The 19,167-nt window shown below is 38.3% G+C and overlaps 1 protein-coding gene across 1 annotated transcript in view; it reads right to left on the bottom strand.

Annotated features, from left to right (window-relative positions):
- Positions 1 to 10,578: 10,578 nt before the first annotated feature.
- Positions 10,579 to 19,167, bottom strand: part of Tafa2 (TAFA chemokine like family member 2) — a 93,512-nt gene continuing 84,923 nt past the window's right edge. Inside the window, exons 2-5 of the mRNA XM_042054246.1 lie at positions 13,707 to 13,859; positions 12,599 to 12,723; positions 11,242 to 11,305; positions 10,579 to 10,658 (exon numbers count right to left, since the gene is read on the bottom strand). Coding sequence (XP_041910180.1) covers positions 10,579 to 10,658; positions 11,242 to 11,305; positions 12,599 to 12,723; positions 13,707 to 13,859 — 422 coding nt within the window. The remainder of the gene's footprint in view (positions 10,659 to 11,241; positions 11,306 to 12,598; positions 12,724 to 13,706; positions 13,860 to 19,167) is intronic.

Here is a 19,167-nt window from a genome sequence, read left to right on the forward strand (position 1 = left end):
CTCTCCCTGCCTGTTTCTCAGTCTCTGTTTCTCGGTCTCTGTCTCTCTTTCACACACACACACACACACACACACACACACACACACACTTCTTCTCCAAGATATCAGTTTTTATGAACAAGATGAGGAAGAAAAAGCCAATTAAAGGTAAGAGTATAATATGTTTGCTCCCAGAAGAGACTCAGCAATAGAAGCAGAGGTAAAAATGCCAAGAGCAAGCAGGCACTTGACAAAGCAAACCTTTATTGACTTTTGGTGAATCTCATCATACATTATGGCAAGTCAACATCCCATGCTTAATAGAAGCAAACTATTATATACTGAGTGTCATAAGTGAAGGCTGTGTTAACAGTTAAATCATTCATATCTCTAAAAAATTAAATATTAAAGATTACAAAAAATCCAAATTCTTAACTTCCTATAAACTATAACAGTTTTTATTTTTTGTTTTAATCCAGAAATTTGAATTTTATATTATATACAATATTTCACTAAAAGTCAGATTTTCTTGTGCTATTTTAAGATTTAACTGCTGTGTGAATTTAAAATATTGACAGATATCTTCATAATATTCAATGTTCTTAGACATTAATGAGATTCTTGGTTTTCAAAGTATAGCTATTACTGTGACCCCAATTTTTCATATTTTTATACAGATAATCTCTCTTTTATTTTCTCTCCTCCTTTTTAACTCTTTCTGTATCTCATATAAATGACTACACAATATACAATACAATGATGACAGAAAATTTAAATATAGTCAATGCATATTTCAGATTGCATTTATTCAAATTCCCGTGTTTATTTTTCTATATAAATAGTTGGTAATATAAATATAGCTTAATTTAGAAATCAACATCTTGAGTCATAGAGGTAGCTTTTCTTTTGTGGAAATTTAGCACAAAGGTACAAAGAAAATTCAGTTCTACCTTCACAACACAGAATAACAGTTTACTTATTAGATACTATGGAGACAAATTGGCAAACAATTTCATTCCTGATGCCTACAGTTGTCTTATTCCACATCACCTGGTAAATGTCTTTGAGAGCCTTGATTGAAACATTCCTCCTGGGAAAGCTTTATAATGAATTGTTTCAATGCAATCCATGGAATTCTCCAATATCTGCTTTTGTCTAGTTGTCTATATATCACTCTGTTTACTAGATTCTTCTACTTAGAGTCTGCTTCGACAGCTGTCACCAAGTAATCACCAAAATATAAGTAAATAGGAAATAAACATACAAGTCAGAAACTTCCATTACTCACTTGCTATATTTTAATCATTAAATCATCTTGACTCTACTACTTACCTCTCTACACCCACAGTGTTACCCCTTTCCTTACTAATGTCAAGTCCATAATCTTGTACCTCCTTCTGGTCCCTTATAGCTGAATATACTTAACTATAAACCAGACTTTCTCTTTCCCCAATCTCATAATATGAGCTTTCATAGCTCATCTGTACCATGCAAATAAAATCCAAATCTTTCACATAGAAATTTAAGTTTCTTATAATGCAGATTTCAGTTGCTACCACTCTGCTCTTCAGAATTACAAATTACCCATTTCCTTTCACATGCCTAATCGCCCTCTGAGAATGAGCTTCAGTTCCATAATTAAGACTGGATCTATCCCTCCAAGCTTTTGTATATGCTGTTTTCTGTCTGTATCATTGTTGACCTAGTCAACTTTAAATTTTTACATATAACTCAAGTTATAAATTGATGACATCTGAAGGTGAGGGGTTTCTTATTTCCCAAGGCAGTCCATTTGTCAAATGCTAATACTGAATATGTTATTCAATGGCCTGGGTTATAATTACTTATAAACACACAAATATTTTTTTTCCTTGCTATATCTTAAAATGACTAAAAACACATTATTCTTGTGTTTCTATTCTCAGAGGTTAATATCCACAAATCTAATATATACATCTTTTTCTCACCCACTAAAACTGGAGTCTAGAATTTTACTGCATATGCCCAACTGCAGTGTGATCATTCTAACAGAAAGCCCAGCTCCTCCCTTCATATAAGGCACACCTCAACCCAGCTCCACAGTTGAGAGACAGGTTTGACAAGTTGTGGATCATCCAACAGAGAACTGCCATTGACTGTCTTCCTAGAGAGAGAGGGTTCTGGGGCACAGCCGTGCTGTCATGCACCACCTGGTCACCATGGCCAAAGTTTTCTGAGCTCATTGGCCAAGAATACCTTCTGCCTTACTTAACTGAATCATCTTTGCCCTATTCGCCAAAATGAGAATATTAAGTTGCACGGGAACTCATTTATCAATGCTATTAAATTTCCTGTGCAATGTGTGCAAGGGTGTGAGAATGGAAGGAGCTTTGCTAGAAGATATACAGTACTACAATCAGTACAAAGGCATGCATTTTTAAGTAAGAAGTTTGTCCCTCAACATAGAAATAAAAGCATGAGATCTCCAAAGTGTGGTCCCTTGAGTGTCACCATCGAATCAATTTCTTTTCTTCCACTTTTGAATCATTTTTCCAATGTATTCTTGCCTAATTTCAATGTATGGGTTCCTAATTTCACACAATCAAATATAACATGTTTGGACACACACAGCATCCAGTGCCCCCAATCCACTCTCCCGCTGAAACTCCCCAACAATCCTCCCACACTTTCATTGATCATATCTCCTTGGTAATCTTCTTGACAATGAGTTGAAGGAGATGGCCTGTAGGGGGGGAGGACTGTTCACTGGCGTGCGGACAGGCAACAAGAAGTGCCACTATGTAGAAATTGATTTCCTTCCCCACCCTTCTATTCTTCAAGTGCCATGAAGTTCCATTCTTCCTTCCGTAGGGGGACCCACATAATCAAAAATAGATCAGGTGTTGACTCCCCAGGTATATTTACTTTCATCAAATATTATGTCTAAAATGTATTTTAACTAACACAACAGAACTTTGGCCTTTGGCCATAATGTAAGAGACAGTCCTAGAATCCCCCACCACATAATTCACAGAGTGTACTTCATGGCCTAAGATATTCCTCAGAGTTGCTAACAATTCTGTGGTGCCCAACCAAGATGACATTATGGTGTGTTGAACACTCACAATTAACTTTAAGATCGTAAGCACGCTCTTTGGAGTAGCGTTTGCAAATATACACGTGACTCGAATAGTACAGACTCGTCTCCATCCTCCAGGAGATTCAAGGTACTCATCTGTCGCCCATTGTTCATTTTAATTGTGAAAATATAGGACATGTTTGAGAAATACAGCTCTGGTGATCTATTACTTGAAGTCTTTGCATTAATTTCCAATAACTCTTTAAACAAATGCCAAGGCGGACACCCTCACTCCCGTAAATTACTGTTTATAAAGTAAGCAGCTCCCTAATTTAAAACAGCAGATTTAAAATGTTACCTTTGGCTAATGCTGCATCCTGGGCACCTTGCTGGGTTCTTACCTGCCTTGAATGCAGTGTCTAATTGATATGAGAACTGTACATGCTAATCCATTTCTGTCTGAACCTCCTTATTAAAAAAAAAAACCCTAATGTTATTACCATGATTAGCAACTTTGTTAAGTGTTTTGCTTCTAATTGCCTCATTTAAAATTTTAACTTCTCTAACACAAATTTCACTCACTGTCTGCCTTTCTCATTATAATAGTAAAAATGTTCACCTACTCTTAAGAAATATCAAATTCAAGGATTACACCCGATTTTCCATTATGTTAAATGGCCTAGAATTAGTGAATATTAAAGAAAAAGAGATAGGGGGAAAATACAGTCTTTCCACAATCCTTCTTATGTCACCTCATGACAACTCCTGACGTGGGATTCCCCTCTGTAAGCCGTGAATACCATTGGTTAATAAAGAGGCTGTTTTAGACCTGCATAGGACAGAATAGAGGTAGGCGAGGAAAACTAAGCTGAATGCTGGAAGGAAAAAGGCAGGGTCAGGAGAAGCCATGTAGCCCTGCTGGAGACATATGCTGGATGGGACCTTGCCAGTAAGCCACAGCTACATGGTGATACACAGATTAATAGAAATGGGTTAAATTAAGTTGTAAGAGTTAGCCGATAAGAAGCTGGAGCTAATAGGCCAATCGGTGATTTAATCAATACAATTGCTGTATGGTTATTTCAAGTCTGGGTGACCGAGAAAGGAACAAGCAGCCTCCTACAACAAACTCCCATTTTCTATATGTTTACCACGAAAGATTAAGTCCTTTCTAGCCTTGAGTGCTATGACTCGCTCCATCCCTGACACAGGTATACCTGCAATCCCTTGGATGTTGTTTTCCCAGGACAGCTGCCATCTCAGGGTCTTTAACTTGTTCTTCCATCTCTTAGAAAACATACCCTCCAGATAGCCAAGTGGGTCATCTACTCATCTTCAAACCTTCAATCAAATATGCAAATTCACTGAGCACTTTCCATTCCCCATCCTTTATCCCCACTGCGGTGTGCTAACACTCCCATCTAAGGTGCTATTTATTTCATTAATTTTTAATTTTTGTTGCCTCTCATGTAATAGGCAAAATCTGCTGTGTCTTTGTCACCCAGACAGATGTATCACCTTTCATATCCCATGGGTCCTCAAAGAAGCAGTAGTTTAAGTACTGTGGTGAAGGTTCTATATTTGCAGATATAACTGAGTCTGCTGAGCAGCCAGACTTCAGAGACGACTACTCCCACTAGGCAGTCCTAATGCTGTAACTACCTCATCCCTTAAAAGCAGTTGACAATGGGCAGAGGAGTCCGTTGAGGTACAGCAAAGGAAGAAGACAGAGGAAAGATGGGGCACGGGAGAGGGCAAAGATGCTCAGGCATGAGGAGGCCATGGTATGCCTCAGACTGGGAGAGAGTGTGATGAGAAAAACCATCATCCTAATGGAGGTGACAGAGGCTCTGGTAAGGGTCACTCCAGCCCCTACAGTCTCCAAGATGACCCTGATGGTGATAACTTGAATGAGCTTTGAAATGGCGTCTCCCCAGACTCAGCCCAAGGAAGCACAGCTCTGTTATGAAAAGGTGATACCCGCTTTAGTTCTCTCTTCACAAAACCCACACAACAGATACTGTAGTGCCACCTGGACCGAGACGTTTAATCTGCAGATACTCAGCAGACAATGTATTAAGTCACTGAAACTTCTTTTAACTTCTGTGGCAGCAACAGAAAACTGAATACAACCTAGGAGAGTACAGGTCTGGGACGGGAGCAGCAACTTTTGTTTCCTTGGGTTTTGTTTCACTGGTGTCTTTACTTGAAACGTAGAACAAATCATTGAAACAGTAAACTATACAACACTTTTGAATTTATATTTATTTGTCATATATACTTGCTTCCCCAAAACCTATATCTCAAAATTAAATTAAATATTTACCTCAAAATATATTGAAAACTGATATTAAAAATGCATGAACTGGATTGATTTGAGAACACTTTATAAAGGAGTTAGCATCTCCACAAGTTCCATGAAGCAAGATGCAGGAGGCAATCAAATATCGAGGTGGCCTAGTGCTTTCTAAAATGCAGAATACAACTTATCAGCAAGTGATAAAACCAGTTCCTGTAGCTGATATTAGAAGGAGGGAGGAGAAAGAGAAGATAAGGGGGACGGAAACAGAAGGAAAAAGACTAAAAGGTAAGAAAGAAAGACAACCGAAACATCAGCCTCCAGCTTTAACTGCCATGTGGCACATACAAAAGTGTGTGCGTGTGTGTGTGTATGCGTGTGTGTGCATGTGTGAATGTGTGCATGTGTATGTGTGTATGCATGTGCCTGCATGTGTGTTGTGTGTGCATGTATGAGTGCATGTGTGTACATGTGTGTTGTGTGTGCGTGTGTGCATGCGTGCATGAGTGTGTGTATGTGTGTGTGCATGTGTTGTGTGTGTGCGTCCGTGTGTGTGCATGCGTGTGTGTTGTGTGTGTGTGAGTGTGTGTGCGTGAGTTGTGTGTTATGAGTCACAAGATAAGGTATGTATCTTACTGTCAATGCCATAATATAATTTCTAAACCACAGCCCAAAGGGTCATTTGCCTTTGAGCTATAGACTAGAGTGTAATTCAGGCCCTGACTGGTGGAGAGATGAAGACAAATGGATGGGGATGTGCAGGATAAGAGCGGGGTGATCAAGAAAGAACCACACTATTCTAAATGTGTACTTACATTTGCCAGGCAAAGTGAGCTTTGGGAATGAAGAAGGCATACAGACTGTGCCGTCTTAAAGGAATCAAGTAAACTTTAATCCTCCTGCTATGTTCTCCCTTTGCCTTGGGTCTGAACAGCACCCTTGTCCCTGTTTAGATCTCCCAGCACTGAGCCTTGATATAAAATCCAGCTTTATCTAGAAGGGGCAACTTGAGGCTTTGATCAGTGAAATTCACAAGACACTGGTTTTTTTTTTCCTCCCTCCTAAAACTGGTCTTATCTGTCTTCTGAGGTTAGCCATGTATTAATGTCATATTAATTTAGCTGTGAAGGAAGTTGGACATGTCCTTGGTACACACAGCCAGAGAGCTTGAAACTGAATTGACATCTTCATGCCTTTGAAGATGACAGAGCTAAAGTAAGGACATTGCTAGTCTATTATTTTAATAACATTAGTCTCGACACTATTTGCCATTGATTTCAATGTCCCCTCTGTGCAGGATGCTGCACAGAGACAAGAAACAATGATGCCACAAACGCTATCCATTTCCCTGTCTTAAGTGCATGTGCTGTTTGTGGGCCATGATTCTTTTATATATCTCTGTGGTGTCCATTTTGTCTAGTATGGTTGACTACCTTTACTAAGTAGGACTGGTGTAGTACACAATAACAGCTATGTCAGTGCTGTATTTCCTTTTGTGCTTAAATTATGAGGATTGTTATTATATGATACGTTCATTTTCACTGTATCACCTTTAAGACTCAATTTTGTTTAAAGGTATATTTACAAAAGACATAATTCAAGTTCAATTCCCAGCAACCACATGGTGGCTCACAACCATCTGTGCTGAGATCTGACGCCCTCCTCTGGCGTGCGGGCATACATCAAGACAGAATGTTGTATACATAATAAATAAATAAATCTTAAAAAAGAAGACATAATTCCTATTCACTTGAGGTATTTGAAGTATATGATTAAAAACGGAAGTACTCCAACTAGCTACAAATTATGCCCCCCACGAATTCCTCTTATAGATAGAAAAAGTAGACAGGCTTTGAATACATTATTCCCAAAGATGATATTTTTAATGACAAGATAGAGTTTTTATCATGTTTTCCTTAGATAAGAATCAAACCTAAGAGCTACCGACCCCTGTGTTTTGGAGCATGATGTCATCACCAACAGATCAGAAATTGAAATTCTAAAGCAGTCCATGACTTCCTTAGATCTTCCACAAAGAAAAAAATATCAAAACATTAAACGCAATGAAGTACAGTCTGTTTTTTCCTGATGATTCCAACAGGGTTAAAGATATTTTCTCATATCTTACAAGCTCTGCAGCACCTTTCCCCCCTGCTATTTGGTATTGTATAATTAGCATATAATTATGTGCTCTTTTACACTGGAGAGACTATTCTTTTATTAATGACTCTAAAAAAAAGTTCCTCACTATTTATCTTTGAAAGAGAGTTTAAAATAAAAGGCTCATATGACTTTTCCTTTCTCTCTATCTTAAATCTTAAAAGTATGCAGAAGATAGTTTTGCATGTCATAAATGCTCCTAACTTTTTTTCCTTAAGCATGAAAAGGGGAAAAAAGACTTGGAAACAGGTATTGCATTTTCTATGATTTTCAGACTAAAGGGGTTTGAAAACAAAAATTTGATGTTGCCTAAAACTATCTGTTCCTTGTCTTCCCTGCTTTCTGGGGGAAAAAAATAGGTCAGAACAACAACACCAAAGCACTCTGAATGGATTATAAAGGCAGAAGCAGGGTATAATTAACATTTGTGATTAGGGCAATGAGGTTCCAAATTGGTCAGATGAACTCACCCAGCCCTGATTTCTAGTCCATTCTGGAAGATGTCATTTCTCTCAGCTGAGGCCATGCACGCCTCACTGCTGGGTCTGCCTAACTTTTCTCCTTCCACTGTGAGGCTTACCTGAGCATTCCAGATTGGATGTGGGCAATTATATGGGAGGGTGTACATTACTGAAAATTTTAATCATTTCTCCAGCCATTTTGCTTGCAATGAAAATCCCATATGACCATCACATTTTGCCTCTGAAACACAAAGAGCTCTGAGCTAAGAGCAGTTCACAAGATACTTTGCAGCCTTTTCCAGTCCCTCTTCTAGGCATCCTATTGTGCACAGAACCTGCCAAATCAGGGATAATGGTTTCATAGTGCTCTGGTAGCCCCAGCTTTCCTACTCATGACTGATAATTTGATAACCACAGCATTAGGCTCATGCTTCTTAACATTGTAACTATTTACACATGGAAGAATCACCTCTGTCTACCACTCATTCTCCGTGTCGTACTATTGTGGCCCAATCTATTTAAAGGCTGTTTCTCTCTTCTCTCACTTGATTTAACAATGTTTTAGTGGGAAAGGCAGAGCTGATGACATTAAAAAAAAACTTTAACTTTTTATGGGAGTATAGCAATATTCGACCAAATAGTTTTGTGAATTCAATCAATACTTGTATTTGTACAATTTTGACAGGTCAGGTAAACTATCATAGTATCCAACTAATTGAAAATATCTAAGTATGTCAGTGTTTTACAAGGTTTTTTTTTCTTAGGGTTGGAGAGATGGCTCTCTTAAGAGCATCCACTGGTCTTACTGGGAACCCAAGTTCAGTTCCCAGAACCCAATGTGGGTGAGCCTACACCTGTAACTCCAGTTCCAGAGTATCTTATTCCTCTTTTAGCCTTTTCAGACATCTATACTCATATTCACATACCAACACAAAGGCACATATGCATACACATAAAGAAAATTTTAAATGATTAAAATGCAAGACAAATTAAAACATATACCTAAAACAATTAAGAATTCAAATGTTTCTTAGAAAAGAAACAAAGGAAAAAATAATTTACTCTGATAAATCAAAAAGTTCCCCTTTTCAAGACATTTTATCTTTTCCCTTACTATTTTTCCTGCTATAATGAGAATCCTAGTCTCAGAATCACTAGAGATCTTAGAAGCAATTTAATCCAAGCACCTACAACAGTATTAATCCAGGACAGATAATAAGAACTCTTCCTTGGATGCTATACAGATGTTAAACACTGATAAACACTGTTAAAGTCACAGCTAGTTCATGTGGGACAATTGTCTGTATTATGTCAATTATATTTTAAATAAACACTGAATGGTCAGTAGCCAGGCAGGAAGTGTAGGCGGGACAACCAGACAGGAAGTAGAGGTGGGTCAATGAGGACAGGAGAATTCTGGGAAGAGGATGCAGTCCTTTACCCAGCCACAGAGGAAGCAAGATGTGACTGCCTCGCTGAGAAAGGTACCAAGCCATGTGGCTAACATACACTAGAATAATGGGCTAATATAAGTTATAAGAGTTAATAAGAAGCCTGAGCTAATGGGCCAATCAGTTTACAACTAATGTAGACCTCTGTGTGATTTCTTTGGGACATAATGACTACAGAAACTAGGCAGGATAGAAAACTCAGGCAACAGTTAGTGTTAAAAGTCCACTAAGTTCTTGCTGTAAAACTGACTTCTGATGTCCATTTTCCAGTCAGGGAGGAATGATGGATCCATGGAGCAATCTAACTCCATCATTTGCAGCTGTTGGGCTTTTGGCCTCCCTGAGCAACATAACTAGTCAGACATCCCTTCTGCCACCATCAGTATCAACTGCTAACCCTCAGATGCTTCGGGAAAACTGCATAACAACCACAGATCATTTCCATGGCACTAGAGACATGATTGGTATGCTGTGAAGCAATTTTCTATCAGACTTTGCGTTATCACAAGTTTCTAGGAACTCTAAATAACCCTGTAACCACCTAAGTTAGCAGAGGAAAAGTTAAGCCATTGACCTATCAGAGGGACTAGTATGACTGCTCTTAAGAGACAAGGCTGCAAATGGTCCAAAACTTAAGCATCAATGGCTGTGTTTGGTTTAAACACTATTTAAGCTTGCTTTGTAGGCTCACTTATTGAATTGGCTGGGAATTCTCTGAGCCTTCTGTCCTGGCATTACACACTCAATGTGAGGCTTTCCTTGAGCAGTCTTTTCTTGTCTGCTTTCAGTAGTGAAGGTTGAGCTGGTAACATGGAGAAAGAAACAATAGAGGCGGGAGAGCCATGGTGATGGACATGAAGCACAGAGGTGGCCCGGCAGTCAGGGTGGCAGATGAGTTGTGGAAAGGGGAAGACTGACATTTGTCTGACAGTTAGGGAAGCAATTTGGGAGCATTCATGGCAGAATTCATGAAGGACGTAGAGGGGGAAACTAAAGAAGGATAAAATGCTACAAGGATATCGAGCAGAAAAACTCAAGGTTGGCTTGAGTACTGCTTCTGTCTGCTTCCACTTGCCTATGGTCACCATTTACTTATAGCTACCAACTATACACATAGCAATAGCTATCAGGGACATAGAGTTTGAAGAGCTTCCTGCCTGGTCCCAGTTTTTATCCCATGATGGCAACATAACCCTCAGCCTGATGATGGGTGACAATACAGCCTATAAAGTCCTCCACTGCCAGCTGTTCTTAGTGAAGAATGAAAGAAAATCAAAAAACATTGTTCAATAGCATGTAGTATCATGCTACTAAAGCAAGCTATAGGGTCTAGATGTGATTTTCCTGCCCAGAACCACCCATTCTTTCATCTGTCCTCTTTCTACACATTGGACTAAGTTCTGTGAAGGTGAAGCTCAGTTTTAATTTTGAATTATTGAGAACTGGCCAACAGGGAAAGAAATGGCACCATTAGAAAATAATTTTTGAGGATTTCAACATTGCCTTGACCTTTTCATTTCAGTGATCCAGAAAGTTAAATATATTCTTAAAGGTCTATCTCATATGAAAAGAACTGTAGGAAAATTTAATAATTATCATTTAATAATATATTTAATCATATGTTAAAATTAAGTTACACTTACAGATTAAGTGATCAATTTTGAGATTCAGGCTGTGTGGCTGAATCTTGGTCCCTCAATTAATTACCATTATGACCTTGGGAAGCCAGTTAACTTTGCAAAGCATTGGTTTACTCATCAGTAAAATGGAGATGAAAATATCTTCTTTGTGGAGCTATTAAGCAGAGTAAATTAGATAATGTATTTAAAGTACCTTGTTCAGTGTGCAGCATATGTTTATGGGTCCAGTAAATGTCAGCTTCTCCTTGTCCAATGAACTAATGAAAACACAGAACGGCTATAGAGAGCTCACTTTTTTCCTTACTTACTTTGCCAATGTCGTTCAGAATCTCAACTCTTTAGTGAATTCCCATTAGTCTTGTTTTTGGTAGGAACAGTGTGAGGGGAAATAATTTCATGGTAATTAATACCTTACAAGAAAATTTTATATCAACAAAATGTTGACAAATCAGAAAGAGAACTTTTGCCAACCCACTGAATAATAGAGTTATTCTAGCTAACTGACCATGTACTTGGCACAATTTTGAAAATATTTCCCAAAATTTGTGCTATTTAAAACATGGACGCATCTGAGTGCATCTAGTGTTAATGTGTTGATGATATTACTTGTCAAGGTTGAATGTGTTGGGATGACAGCAATAGAATAATGACCTGAAGATGCTCGGAAGAAAAAAATTTTAATTTCATGTCAAGTAAACAATATTATCTAGCTTGGTGTCACTTTTAATAAATTTTTACCATTATTTTGTTTTATTGTTTAATTATCCAACTTTAGTCAATTGCCAACTTTCCTTCAATACAAATTGAAAAGTATAAAATTTTAATTTTCAATTATACTTTTAAAAATATATAATTTATATATAATTACATATAACATTTACAAATATAATTATATTTAAAATGGAAATCAAATTCTTTCAGTTCTGGAAATCCATGTAGTCGATGGGAGATTAAAAATAAAATGGCTTCTTGCTCTTCTCCCCTCTCCATGGAAGTTCTTGAGACCAGAAGTCCATCTCTGCCCAAAGCTTTGCTTTGTGTTGATCCTGAATCACCTCTCCATTACCCGTTACAAAGACTGTGACTCTTTACGCTTAAAAAACTAATTATCTGTCCAAAACTCAGGAAAATCAAAACAACCCCTTTCATAATACAGACAGAACCTAAATTGTAAATAGCTGCCAAGCCATATGTAAGCTAATCATGTGGAATCTCTTTTAGAATTTATTCCTATAACTACTCAGTTGAAGAACACGGATTGGGGCCAGTTGTCTGCCATGTCTGTCAAAGTAGAGGGCATTCATGTTGCTGGAAAAAATCTTATGAGAAAATGGAGTTCGTTAATCAGAAAACATGGAGGTGGCTAGCATTTGGTAGAAGATGGTATTCTGAAATAAGAATGTGCTATGAAGACATGAATTAATGGGAAATTCACATTATATAAAGCAATGCCGTTCCATTCTGTAACTTCCCCTTAAGATGCCACAGTACACATCCTGCTCTCCACTAACTCAGAGATCCTTTGCCTTCCGGGCTGGCTGTCCACTTACCCTGGTTGTTTTCACTTTGTTTCCGGAGGAGCAGCTCCACCCCTTCCGGTCTGGGAGGACTTTACACTCCTCTCCCTCCAGACATGGCTGCATATGACACCACCATTTCTGTTCCACTATGGATGCTATAAGGAGAGAGGAGAATTAGCTCAATATTTCTATTCGGGTCTGCCGTGGGACAAAATTCACCGATCCAACTCATCTATTTTGTATTTTCAAGAATTTCTTCTACATACAAAATTTTATTTTACCACTGTAAGGACAACTAATATGGGATATATAATAATAAATTTCTAAACGTTCAACAGAAAGTAGTAACGTTACTCATGATGTTGAAGATTGTTTCAAGCGAAAATATAGACTTCATGAGACTAATATATTGAAAAACCCTGCGCTGATTTTATATAAATACATAATAAGCCATACCCATGCCCAGATGAATCAATATTTTAAAGTCAATGAAATGCTCCCCATGAGCAAGCTGAAAATCAGGAGACTGTTTGTAGACTTAATATGTTTTTCTCTTTTTCTTTATTATAAACAGTAATTTCTTCACAAAAAATAGGCCACATAAAAATTACGGCTTGTGATGTAACAATTACTAGCCTCACACAAAGATTTGTAATCTACTGTAATAATATGAACTATCAAACAAAAAAACCCAACATTTACATCCATCTCCACTGAAGTTATTTTATGTGAATTTCATCTATAGTCAGTCATTCAGGCAAATGGTGTTGAATTTTTTTCTCTTATTTTTAAACTCTGTCCAGGGTTTTTGAACATATATTACTTAACCTTCTATGGCCAGCTTGCATTTTCTAATGTATGTATCTACCATCTACCAGGAAATCTGTATTTCAAGACAACAATAGCAGAAGCACATTGACTGACTGGAACCTCGTTATAATGCTTTTGTAATAGAACGATGTGAGATGTGATTAACTCTCGCTAGAGGTATTTGTGTCACACAAAGCCCCCCAGGTAACTTTCTTTCTGCCATGTGATTTACAGTGTGGTCCCCCTGGGAGTGACTCCAGTAGGCAGCATTATAGTGGGGTTCCAGTTCTGAGGATGTTGTAACAATGAGGAATGAAAGAGGTCGCACCATCCACACAAGATGGAGCAGCTCGTGTGGTGCCTGCCACCTGCCCAGGGAAGCAGGAGCACTTGACCGTCTGGGATCGTTCTTCTATCTTGTTCTTATTACAACATCTGTGCAGGGCCACCACCTCGCAAGTTCCCGTCTTAACATGGTGAGCTATGCAAAAAGAAACAGAAGAGAAAACAATGTTGGGACACTTTGTTTCTTGTTTTTAATGAGAAATATTTCAGATATAGCTACATAATAGATCTGCCAAGCAAAGAACCAGAAATACAATAATGTCGGCGCCCTAATGCAGATTTGATTTTTTTTTTCCTAAATGTACTGAGACCATTTCTGTCAGTAAATACTTGGTGAAAGCAGGAACAATTAGTGACTAGATTAGAATGAGCTGTTAAAGGAATCTGAAATATAGAAGCAATCTGTAGTTCGGGAAAAGTGTATTTATTTGTGCATTTCATACCTTTCTCTTCAATGTGTTAATCACCAGAACATAAATCCCTGGAAGGGGTACCCTTATAGGAGGCTTGTTGAGGCCAGTCATACCATCGCAGCAGGGTGATGTAACAGTCGTGAGCCTTCTCAGCGTAGAGAGTAAGGCTTTGGCAGAGGACACCCCTTCAGGAAGCAGTGACATTGTGTGAACACCACAGCCTCAGGATATCCTGCCCAGTTTCCCTGGAAATAAACTAATTGGAAGAGTCTAAAAAAATTACCACCGTTTTCTTACACGTTCCAGCCAATGTCGGGACCCACAATCATTCCTCTTTCCATTCTGCCTGAGGAGACAACTGCCACCAAATGGCAACAAGTCCAGGCAGAACATGGATGGATTACACCGGGAAGCCAGCCACCTGCAAAGCCAGTCTCATCAGCTGCCAAGCTCACATAACCATTTTTCCATCCTCTGAGTAAGACGAGTGACAGCCCTCTGGGGATGATTGAAAATTCGGAATCTCATGACATGCTTTGAAAGGACTCTAGTTTGTCTACGTCAGAATTGCTTTCTCCCCACATTTCTTCTTTAACTCATTGTCCTTAAAATGACAGATCACAAAGTTCCATCTCGTGAGATTAAGAGCATTTTTAAAAAACAAAACTAAGCATCTACTAAAAAAAATATGCTTCCAGAAAACATTGTAGTGTAACGCTAAGATAGTTAGGTAGGGAATCAGGTGTAGTTTAATACTGTAAACCCTTTGAACCTCCTCTCCTCACAAATAATATCAGCGCATCATGCATTTATATATCAACCTGCCTGTTAGAGATGAACAATGGAATTGACCGTTAACTCACCGAAGCTTTTCTGGAGATGAAAATGTTATATAACATAACTTCTTATCCCTCCATGTGAGACTTAGAAACTGTGACAGGCGCTTCTCAGAACAGCCAGGAAATGGGTGCAATCTCCAACACCACAGAGTGCTGTGTCACCATAGACGCCAGTGGGAGAAGTTCTCTATGTTTGAGTCAACTGCATGTATTGAAACCGAAGCTAAAATATATTAGACAGACTTCTGGCCTGACCCTCTTCTACTTTATAATTTTCTTTTGGTTGAGCGTGAGTCACTCACTCTTAACTTCCCAAATATACCATGTTTCTGTTATACTACGCAATCCATAGTGCCTGTTGCACTGTACTTGGTAACAGTTAAATTGAGTGACCACCACACATTACAAAAGTCTCTGAGTACTGGAGCTTTGATGAATTAACAGGACAAAGACGTTTCCTCTCCTCGGGGAGCTTACATTGCCGGAAAGAAAACAAATAACAAACACTCAAGTACATTATGAAGTCGGTAAATATTTGAAGGAAATCCAGTACAGAGATGTGGTTGAGAGTAACTGAGCAGGGGAGGAACTCGCATCTACATTTGAAAGATTCAGGGCATTCTCTAGAGTAGATGTAGTTTGAATGACAGGCTGAGTTATAAGGAAGCCGCATCCTTTATGAAAACCTAGAGAAGGAGAGCAAACAACGAAAAGAAGGGCAGTGGCCTGTTTCTGAAACTGAAAAAAAAAAATGTTTTCCTGGACTGTAGCTCTTGCCTTTAATTCCAGCATTTAAGAGGCAGAGGCAGCCTGATCTCCAGGTTCGAGGACAGCCTGGTCTACAGAGCAAGTTCCAGGAAAGCAGGGGCTACCAAGAGAAACTCTGTCTTGAAACACCAAGATGCAGCTATCAACAAAAAACAAAAACAAACAAAAAACAAGGAAAGAAGTGATGGTCTAATAGAGAGTATCTGAAAAGGGGGCAGGGTTGACAGGAGGCAGGAGGAGGGAGAGGAGCATTACATTGTTTTTTGAGCCTGCTAAGTACAAGATTGATACAGCCATCATGTTATATCTAAATAAGGGGACTATTCATGAACTGGAACTTGGAGGAAAGAGTTTGACTGCAAACACAAACAATCCTGAGATCCCTAAGTCTACAGGTTGTATGAAAAACTAGAAACTGAAGGAGACCATTGTGGGGATGTGACCCACAGAGAGGAGGAAAAGGAAATGAGCACTAACGGTGGATATATGATGTGGAAGACAGCAGGACTAAGGGCAGCTGGTCAGGACAAGGGAAAGCACATAGAACAAGAGGACTAAAGAGCACAGAATAAAACACACCTGACGGCAGGGATTGATCAGCACTGTCAGACCTGCTGAAGATCCAATTAAATGAAAAGAAGTAATTGTCCATTTAGAAAGTAATATACCCTGGATCGCTAAGGCAATCTTGAGCAAAGGGAATAAATCTCTGACAAAGACATCAAGAACAGGTGAAGAGAAAAGGCAGTATTTCCAATAAGTGGTCTTGTGATACATGCACACCCAGAAGAATAAAGTTAGACCCTTGCCTTACACTACATAGAAAAAAGCAACACAAAGTGAACCCAGAGACGCAAATGAAGGACCTAGAAGTGCAAAACCATTAGAGTAAAGCATACACAGGACATGTCTATGACATTGGTCTGAGCAATATTTTTTTAGATATAACGTCAAAAGCACAAACAACAAAAGCAAAGATTAAAAAACAGATTATAGCAAACTCAAAAAACTGGGTGGAAAAAGATAACCCAAAAAGAAAAAGCCTATGGAATAGAGTAATATTACATAAAAGGTGATAATAATAAATAAGAGACTAATAATAATAAATAGTTGATATCCAACATATGTAAGGGGCCCAAGCAACTCCAAATCAAGAAAACAGCCAAATTTAAAATAGACAACTCACAAGAATAAAGATTGATCAAGAAAGGATGTAGACAGGGCTAACAAAAAGATGGAAAATGCTCAATATCCTTAATTACTAGTATGGTATAAGTCAAAAAGCATGAGATGTCATCTATGTCTAACAATTATTATCAGAAGCAAAGGCTAAGAAGTGCAGGCATGTGGAGGAAAAGGAATGCTTGTTTATTGTCACTGGAGATGTAAATGGTCCCAGACATATGGAAACCAGTATGTAAGAACCTCAGACACAAGAACTGAACTTTCATCTGATCTAGCAACTCCAATGTAAGTAAACATTCCAGCCATATGGAAAACAGTATGCAGGAACCTCAGACACAAAACTCGAACTTCTGTATGATCTAGAAACCCCAATGTAAGCACACATTCAAAGGGAATGATACTCATGTATTGAAGAAAATGGTGAGCTCCTGTGGTCACTGTACCTTTATTCATAAAGCCAAGAAATTAAATCAACCAAAGCATCCATCAGCAGGTGACCAGATTGTGTGTGTGTGTGTGTGTGTGTGTGTGTGTGTGTGTGTGTGTGTATATATATATACAAAGTATCCATCAGCAGACATACAAACAAAAGGGTACCCTTCAGTATAAAGATAATGTGATCCTGCCATTTTTTACAATATAGATGGAGTTCCAGAATACTACATCTTTAAGGGAGCAAGTCAGGAACAAAAAAGAAGGGTACCGTATGATCTCATTCTTATGTATGATACGACAAACTTTAACTCAGGGGAGGATAACGGTAGTTACCAGGCACTAAAGTGGAGGAGCAAATAGTGCTTGTAAAGGGAGACAAAATATAAGTTAGAAGAATGAATTCAAGAGATCATTTATACCACATGGTTATTACAGTTGAAAATGTCTCAGAATAAATTTTAAGTTTTATTTAAAAAGAACTATTTATGTATTTATTTAAAAAGAGAAAATTTATGTATTAATTGATGCAAGACAGCAATTATAACAATATACTTATTTTAAAATATCAGTATGTACAAGACAAGTGCAGAAATTTTGTCAATTAAATTAAAAGTAAGTATAGTAGATAAAGCATAAATTGAATACGTAATATAGTTGCTAGATTCAAATCTAAGCTCCTTTCTGTAGCTGTTTTGCCTGAAGCCAAGTGCCCACTCCCTCCAAACAATAGTTTTCTTCATCTCCATTAGGAATATTATCTACAACAGATTAAGGATGAAATGAAGTAATATGTAGAACATGTTTAGAACATTGCCTGTCCTATAGTAGATGTTTCTATAAGCTATCTACAATCATTTTGACAATGAGAATATTCACATACTGACTCCTTAGCCTAGGCACAAGACATGTTTAATGGTAGGAGAAAAGTAAAATCATACTTGAAGTAAGCACACTAAAGGATAGTTACAAGGAAAACAGAAGCATACTCCCCGTAAATACAATAGAGAAGAGGAGGTGAGGTTGTAGAGAGAATAATACAAATTTCTTTCAAAACAGTTTTCTGTGAGGGGGAGAAGAGAATAGAACAATAGCTGGAAAGTCTGTGAAACCAACAGAATTTTGTAAATGGATGCTAAAAAAAAAAGCACTCTTATTTTCTGGCCCGTCTATTAGGGAGTGAGAAAATGGCAGTGCAGGAAGGAAATGGGCAATTGAAAAAGAATCCTCTCAAAAGGGAAGAAGGAAGTGAGAAACAGGGCACCCAGGGGGAGAAGTCACACTAAGGTGATGTGGAGACACAATGCACATTAGCAAGTCTAAAGGTGAAAAATATGGGTCTGGGGGTGGGCAGGGGAGCCGACTGAGCAAGGTGAAGCTGGGGTACTTGACCGATTGATTCCATCTATTCTTCCTATGAAGGAATAGAAAATTCTTTAGAAGAAAAAGGAGTGCATGAAGTAGGTGTCCACAGAAATAGAAATCTTCTCAGAAGAAGCAGTAGAGCCACACAGGGATTGGTTTATACATGGCCACTTACAGAGATCATGAGAAATAAGAAGCGCCAGAGTTTGCAGAGCAGGTAGGGAAGAATGTCTGTGTAGTCAGAGATTATTTAGGATGGCGGAATTTTGATGATTAGGAAAACAGAGATATGTTGCGGTAGCTATACTCTAAGACTTCCTTAGAAGTCTCTCCCAAGAAGGTTTTATCAGAAAGGAATAGCATCCTAAGTTCAAGCGAACCCCAGAGCCTGATGTCAGAACTCCTAATCTTCTGATGGCTGGCTCCCTGCTGATCTATATTC

This window comes from Arvicola amphibius, chromosome 17 (assembly GCF_903992535.2).
Source record: "Arvicola amphibius chromosome 17, mArvAmp1.2, whole genome shotgun sequence".
Lineage (NCBI taxonomy): Eukaryota > Metazoa > Chordata > Mammalia > Rodentia > Cricetidae > Arvicola > Arvicola amphibius.